The sequence below is a fragment of the Peromyscus californicus genome, unplaced genomic scaffold (genome assembly GCF_007827085.1).
Source record: "Peromyscus californicus insignis strain IS unplaced genomic scaffold, ASM782708v3 Scaffold_18__1_contigs__length_77618521, whole genome shotgun sequence".
Lineage (NCBI taxonomy): Eukaryota > Metazoa > Chordata > Mammalia > Rodentia > Cricetidae > Peromyscus > Peromyscus californicus.
Window position 1 is genome coordinate 19,226,912 of NW_026294480.1, and position 8,237 is coordinate 19,235,148.

At 37.3% G+C, this 8,237-nt stretch overlaps 1 protein-coding gene across 1 annotated transcript; it reads left to right on the forward strand.

Moving 5' to 3' along the window:
* Positions 1–4,740: 4,740 nt before the first annotated feature.
* On the forward strand, positions 4,741–7,302 carry LOC128113822 (alpha-aminoadipic semialdehyde synthase, mitochondrial-like). Its single transcript, XM_052743759.1, has 2 exons — positions 4,741–4,812; positions 5,475–7,302. The coding sequence occupies exons 1-2, from the start codon at positions 4,741–4,743 to the stop codon at positions 7,026–7,028; spliced, it is 1,626 nt and encodes a 541-aa protein (XP_052599719.1). The 3' UTR covers positions 7,029–7,302.
* Positions 7,303–8,237: the final 935 nt, after the last annotated feature.

The following is an 8,237-nucleotide window of genomic DNA, read 5'->3' on the forward strand; positions in this document are numbered from 1 at the left end:
CCTTATTTCTAAAATTTTAAAAAGTTCCATATTGTCACCAACAGTCCCAATCCTAATTGCTGTTTCTACTAACAGTGTATAAGTTTTTTTTTTCATTCATCAACAATTTTTTATGTTCTTACCTAGCAGACATTTTAATAAGAATCAGTTAACATTCTATTGCAGTTTTAACTCGCTTTCCTGTGTGTGTGTATGTGTGTGTGTGTGTATTTTTTAGTCATTTGTATGCATAACTTTTAATAATTTGTTTATTTTTATTTTTTGAGAATTTCACACTTGAGTACTGTATTTACATTGCTACACCTCTATTTACCCTTCTCTACCTCTTCCAGTGATTCACCACTCCCACATCCCCCAAAAGTTCATGACTTTTTTCTTTAAGCACATCTCTATAATTACTTAATATGTACAATAATATTGAATAGATAATAAATTATTCAAAAGCTACTAAGCCCATTTAGTGTTGTTCATATATACATGTGTGTAGCGATGACCACTTGAGATCAAATAACCTATCGTAACTTCATTTCTGGTGAAAACAGATTCTTCCTCTCTCAGAGAAAGGAAAGACTGATTTTTGTAGCTATTATTCTTGTTGTGGGGACCTGTTGAAATTTTCCCCTTATTCTTGCGTACCAGAAAGTTGTGGTCATTATGTAGCTCTTGTTTATATAAATAGGTTATTGAAATTTCATAGTATTAGCAAACCTTTAATATATTGAAGCTTTCTTCTTGGTCCTCTGGCTTTTACAGTATTGCTTCCCATTATCTCTGATGTTCTCTGAGTTTTACATATAGGGGTTTCATTGTATATGTCCCAAATGTGGCTGGACACTCAATGGATATTTATTATCAGCATTTTTTATCACTTGTGGATTGCTGTAGTAGCCTCCATTTGCAAGCCAAAAAAAAAAAAAAAAAAAACAGGAAGCTCCTATAAAGAGGGTGGAGAGCTTCACTTCTTAGCTACAAGGGTTAAATAATTTTTTAAAATATAGTTAGAAACAGTAATGATTTATGAAATTGGCAAAGGTAGGTTTTTCATTAGGGTCCATACCCCTCCAGCCATAGGCAGTTGGATATTTTTATAATCCTAGAAATGGATTTTTACTTAGTGAGTGGCCAAGTAGACAGCTGTTAGTTATCTGCAAGGTAAAAGTGCCACTATTGCACCACGTGGGATGTCTTGTCAGGCTGACCACTGTGGGTCATAGGCTTTACAGATGGGTAGAACTACTGATTGCTTTTATCTCTTGGCAGTTGGAACAGGGCCTTTGGATAATATGAGAACTGGTTTTCTGGTAGGGGTTCAGTGTGGTGATGCATTGTGTACCTTAATAAAACTTGTCTGAACATCAGAGAGACAAAGGAACAAGCCACAGCCACCGCCTCTATCCTCATTAACTCCTCAGTCAGAAAAGACTTTCTAGACGAAAGGCCTCTAGCCAAAAGGGGCTCCTCAAACGAAAAGCCTTAGTACCTGTCTCCTCACACCTTATATACCTTTCTCTGCTTACTGTATTACTTACTTCCTAGTGATGGGATCGAAGGCATGTGACTTCCCCCATACTGGGATTAAAGGTGTGAGATTAAAAGTGAGTGTCACCACTGCCTGGTTCTGTTTCTATCCTAGACTAAGTCAATCTCATGTAGCCCAGGGTGGCTTTGAACTCACAGAGATGCAGAGGGATCTCTGCCTCCCAAGTGCTAGGATTAAAGGCGTGTGCCACCATTGCCTGGCCTCTATGTTTAATCTAGTGGCTTGTTCTGTCCTCTGATCTTCAGGTAAATTTTATTGGGCTACACAATATATATCACCACATTTCAGTGGCAGTTCCGTTTATCTCCTGAAGAAGTTGTAGATGTCCTTCTCTAAAATTCTTAGTGTTACCTTAATGCTCTCGGAGGCATCCTCAGTAATAACAATAGACTTTATTGTTTAGAGAATAATTTGAATATCTGCTCTTATTCCTTGTTCTCCTTCTCTGTTCTTGATCCAGCTGGGATCTCCCACTCCCCTAAGCTCTCTTTCCCTCGACCCTTGCCCTTCATTACCCCACTCACATCCAGATTGTTCATATAAATCTCATCCATTTCTCTGTCATTGGGTGATCCCTGTGAATATCCCCTGCTCAAAAACTCAAGGCAAAGTTTCCCTTGCCTGGCATTGGGCTTACTTTAGAGAGTTTCTTTGAGATACTTGTAGTATTTAGAATGTTGCAATTTTCTTGACTTTGTGATCTACCCTTAGCATTAACCTTCTGTCAGATGAACAACTAGAAACTACTGTCTACCTACCACTCTGTATGTTGTCTGTTCCCTCAACTGATTGCTTTGCTGTGCAGAAGCTTTTTAGTTGGAGGTAATCTCAGTTGTCTGTTTTCGATGCCTTTACTTGTATGCCACATCCAATATGTTCATGAGTTACCTTTCTAAACTTGTATACATGAAGAAGTTTCTGGTTCAGCCGTACTGCATTTCACCAAGGAGAGCATCATTGATTCAGCAAAATATCGACTTTACTACACATCATTTGTTTGTCTCAGAAGAATCACTCCTTAAGGAAAAACAATGAAAGATTCAAAACAAATATTTACTAATGCACATCACTTTGTGACAGAAGAGGAGAGATGGGCATTTCAGGAAAGTCAGACTCAGATCATCCTATTCGTCTCTCTATTGCAGTGTCCCCAGATGACCAAAGAATGTGTGAGGATATGATGAAATATCCTTTTAGACATTACCTTTTAAATTTGTCCTACCAGCTGAAGCTGGAACTCTCTTTAAAAATCATTGCCCTCAAATTTAAATAGCACATGGCATAAACTGCTAATGACATATTGAGAAGCATGTTGAAAAATTTTAGAAGAGTATTTATTTTGGAACTGCCATTTGAGCAAATCTACTCAACTATGAGTTGGAGATTCAACTCAAAAGACTTTTGCAAAGAGGAAACAAAAAATGGTTTTAAAACCTTTTGGATATGCAAAGTTTTGTAAAGACAGCTATGTATAAGCATTATTTCCGTATAGCATGACATAGTATGTGTTTTCAGTAAATAGTTACATATACAAGAAGAGGTAAAGCATGCCTTTATTAAATTGGCCAAAGTATACCAATTATGTATTCAATTTTTTTTTTCTGAAAGGCCGATATCCTGTTGATTAGAATTATATACAACAAACTAAGCTGTTGGTCTTCTTGAAGTGTTGTACCTACCCAATTGGGTACTATAGATCACGTTATCATTCTAATCATTTTAATGTTTGTTAAATGCCACAAGAAAGAGTCTACATGCCAAGAATTCAAAGCTAACAGAACTTCTGCAGAGGAGGAGGGTTGAATGGAACAAGAGTGAAATTTGAAAATTAACTGAATAACAATAATATTCAACGGAAGAGAATTTTTAAAGGAATAGTTTAATATGAACAAAGCTTTCTTAATAGTACCTTATATTATGAACAGATAGACAGAGGTAAAAATAAAATTGAAAGTGGAGAATAGAACAGGTTTAGGTACCTAGGTCTTAGAACAATTTAATGTATCTCAATGCAGTCCTTTGATGAACAATACTTTTGATGAATACTTTATGAGAAAATGTTATGCTTACCAAATACTGACACTTGGAACACAAATATTAAGTATTCCTCACCATAATCAAGTTTATTCATATAAATTTGAAAATTTGAATTTTTCCTAACAATGTATTATTTTTTCCATGGTCAAAATAAGCATAAAGATTTGATAGGATTACAGGTGAACAGGGCAGGGATACTTAATGTAAAGAAAGTTCAGTGAAAAAAAAACTATGCAATAGCTCATATATTTAAATATAAATTTAACAGCTTAAAACTTAATGGTTTATTTAGTATTCATCATTAACAATAATTATCTGTGACATTTACTAATACTTTTTTATTTAAGTGATTTTTTTTCTATTCTTGGTATATGGGATCGTCATTTTCTTCTCTACATAATAATATTTTATACTCTTATATTAGGTAACCAACTTCTACAGATATAATGACACACACTTAAACTCTCCTTTCAACAACAGCATAATTATCAACTTGAAGTGGCCTATACAGGATTAAATATTTAGAGGAAAAGCCTACTTGACTTATTGACTGACAATTTGGTTAAAGGGATTTTCAAATTTACTTAACTCAACATACTTCTCTTTCAAATGAGCAAAGGAAATCACACAATATAGGATCATTTCCATCATATTTTTACAGTGCTAATATGTTCATAGCTATAGTAAACTGTAATTCTATTTTTCTTTATTCACTTCCAGTCATTTTAATAAAATTTTCTTGAGTAGCTTTTGTATGTCAAGAATTTTTACAGTTTGGATGGCATAACATTAAATTGACATTTTCTGATATTTTTTAGTTCTGAAACACATAGATCAATAATAAATGTATAAACTCTTAAATATAGATACAATTCAAATGAGGAAAGCAAATCACTCTAATATCAAAAATTATGATGAGAGCATGAATTTGAGAGGCTTCCTTTAAAAAGTAGAATATACCTTCCTATTACCAACTTTAGTTGAAGACAATTACCAAGAAACGATTATCTTGTGAAGACATGGGTGAGAAATATCCCAATGTAGAAAGAATAAGTTTCAGGGAACTGAGATAAGAAATAGCCTATCCTGTTTAAGGAACATAATGTAGGTGAATTTATCCCAATTATATGAAGCAAGGTTTGTGAAAGTGCAGAGTCATACTCATGGAGAAACTTTCAGAGTTCAGACTTCACTCTGAAAGTTCCCATGGCTGTTGTCTGAAGATTAGTTTGCAGGTAACATAGGCCAAAGCCAAAACAGTTAGAAGGATGCTGTTTATTGTTTCACATTTAACAGGATAAACTATTTTAAAGTCGTATTTATTCATTATATGTGTGAGTGTTTTGCCTGCATGTGTGAATGCACACTATCTCCAGGCTTCAAGTTTACACAGGTCAGAGGAGTCATTGGTTCCATTGGAACTAGAGTTACAGATGGCTTTGAACTGCTATGTGGGTGCTGGGGACTGAATTCAGGTACTGTACAAGAGCATGTAATTGCAGCTGAGATATCTTTCCAGCCCCAATGGACTATATTAAAAACAGAAATAATTGCAAAATTAAATAATAAAGGTATGAAAAACCATGGCAATATTAGTATAGGATTTCTCTCATTTTCCACACCCAGTTTTAGATATCATTTAATCCATTTTCCTTTTGTCTTTCTGCCATGTTTCTTCCTAACCATATTCTAATGATCACTTCAAAAACCATGAATTGCTGTGAAAGAGGAAAATGCTACTGAACTTATCATTCAGAAGGCAAGGCTGTTCAACAACTTTATAAGTATGGGTGACTATGACCATATTCTAGAATGAAAAAAAATAATATATAGCCCCCGCCCCCCAAGCCAATTAAAAAAATTTTTTTTTTTTTTGCAGGGAAATCAGAGACCTTAGGATCCAGACTCAGGATCTCTGGGCTGCGCGGGACTATTCAGAACCCATAAGTTGTTGTCAGATGCATCACAGCCCCTGGAAAGCCAGAACTTTTCTCCAGTGGTTTGCGATGCAGTGATTACATCTAATGGTTCATTGACTGACAAATACAAATATATCCAGAAACTCCGAGAAAGCAGAGAACGTGTTCAGTCCCTTTCAATGAGTCCCAAGAAGAAAGTGTTGGTGCTTGGGTCTGGCTATGTATCTGGGCCTGTTTTAGAATATCTGTCAAGAGACAACAACATAGAAATAACAGTAGGCTCTGACATGGTGAACCAAATGCAACAGTTAAGCAAGAAATACAATATTAACCCTGTTAGTGTGAATGTTGCTAAACAAGAAGAGAAGCTGCAATCCTTGGTAGCGTCTCAGGATCTTGTTATCAGCTTGTTGCCTTATGTGTTGCATCCTGTTGTGGCCAAGGCATGCATCTCAAACAGAGTCAACATGATCACTGCGAGCTACATCACACCAGCCATGAAAGAACTGGAGAAGAGTGTGGATGACGCTGGCATCACAGTCATTGGTGAATTGGGATTAGATCCTGGTCTTGATCACATGTTGGCAATGGAAACAATTGATAAGGCCAAAGAGCTGGGAGCCACGATTGAGTCTTATGTTTCCTACTGTGGTGGCCTTCCAGCCCCTGAATATTCAGACAATCCCTTGCGATATAAATTCAGCTGGAGTCCAGTGGGAGTCTTGATGAACATAATGCAGCCTGCTAGCTATCTGCTCAACGGAAAGGTTGTGAATGTGACAGGGGGAGTCTCTTTTCTCGACTCTGTCACATCCATGGATTACTTCCCAGGCCTGAATTTGGAAGGGTATCCTAACAGAGATAGTACACGATATGCTGAAATTTATGGGATTCCATCTGCCCACACGTTGTTGAGGGGTACACTGAGATATAAGGGATATTCTAAAGCTTTGAATGGATTTGTAAAGTTGGGTCTCATCAACAGAGAAGCATATCCTGCCCTCCTACCTGAGTCCAACCCTCTCACCTGGAAACAGCTCCTGTGTGACCTAGTTGGAATTTCCCACTCCTCTTCGTGTGAGAAGCTTAAGGAAGTTGTCTTTACAAAGCTGGGAGGGGACAGTACCCAGCTTGAGGCTGCTGAATGGTTGGGCTTATTGGGGGATGAGCAGGTCCCTCAGGCAGAGTCTATTGTGGATGCATTCTCCAAGCACTTGGTCTCAAAACTCTCCTATGGCCCTGAAGAAAAAGATATGATTGTGATGAGAGACAGCTTTGGCATCAGGCATCCCTCTGGACATTTAGAAAATAAGATCATTGATCTTGTGGTTTATGGAGACTTCAATGGCTTTTCAGCAATGGCTAAAACTGTGGGGTTACCGACAGCCATGGCAGCTAAAATGTTGCTGGATGGTGAAATTGAAGCCAAAGGCCTAATGGGGCCATTTACAAAGGAGATCTATGGGCCAATATTGGAGCGGATTAAAGCAGAAGGCATTGTATTTAATACACAGAGCACAATCAAGCCATAAATGGGAATTCATTTTTTTAGGCATCAAAGCTGTCAATTTGTGTATGACAAACATGGTTATCAATTTGCTAAAGCATGAAGTTTTGTGTTTTGAGCATAACTCATTTAAAACATGAAGCATATGTTTTGAGTAAGTTAATGCAATGGTGTTTTTAAAACTCAAATCTCTATTTTAGTAAAACTTTTGGAGTAGAAGATGCCAGTCATTACAGAGACCTTTAATAAATCTATTGTGTATTTTTGTGTATATAAAAGTGATGATGATCATAGTTTAATTTATTGTGCTTCTTTTTTCTTATAAGAACATATCAGCAAATGCAGTTCTACTATTTTTTTGCCAGAAAAAATTGCATGTAGTTATATTTTTGTATTTTTCAAATTGATTCTGCTAGACACCTTTTTATTTTATTTTTATTTTGCAGTACAATTCAGTTCTGCATATCAGCCACGGATTCCCTTGTTCTCCCCCCTCCGGCCCCCCTCACCTTCCCCCCAGCCCACCCCCCATTCCCACCTCCTCCAGGGCAAAGCCTCCCCCGAGGACTGAGATCAACCTGGTAGACTCAGTCCAGGTAGGTCCGGTCCCCTCCTCCCAGACCGAGCCAAGCGACCCTGCATAGGTCCCAGGTTTCGGGCAGCTAACTCATGCAAAGAGCACAGGACCCGGTCCCACTGCTTGGGTGCCTCCCAAACAGATCAAGCCAATCAACTGTCTCACCCATTCAGAGGGCCTGATCCAGTTGGTGACCGCTCAGCCATTGGTTCATAGCTCATGTGTTTCCATTTGTTTGGCTATGTGTCCCTGTGCTTTATCCAACCTTGGTCTCAACAATTCTCGCTCATATAAACCCTCCTCATTCTCACTAATTGGACTCCCAGAGCTCCACCCAGGGCCTCTGCTAGACACTAGACACCTATAGACTGACATATCTACAATTGCAAAAGTAATGTTTCATGCCTTTTGTAAAGTTATGATCTATTTAGTAAAATTTTTTTGAAAATTATTTTCTCTTGAATTTTTAGAAAAGAGAATTGATACAATAAATTCACAGTCCTCATTATCCTTTTATTACAAGCAGAGAAAGTGTTTGAAAAACTCTAGCACCCTTTCACGATAAAAACAAAACAGAAAAACCCACCACAAAACACATAACAAACTAAGAATAGAAAGGGATGTCCTTATAAAAGATAGCTTTGAAAAACCCACAAC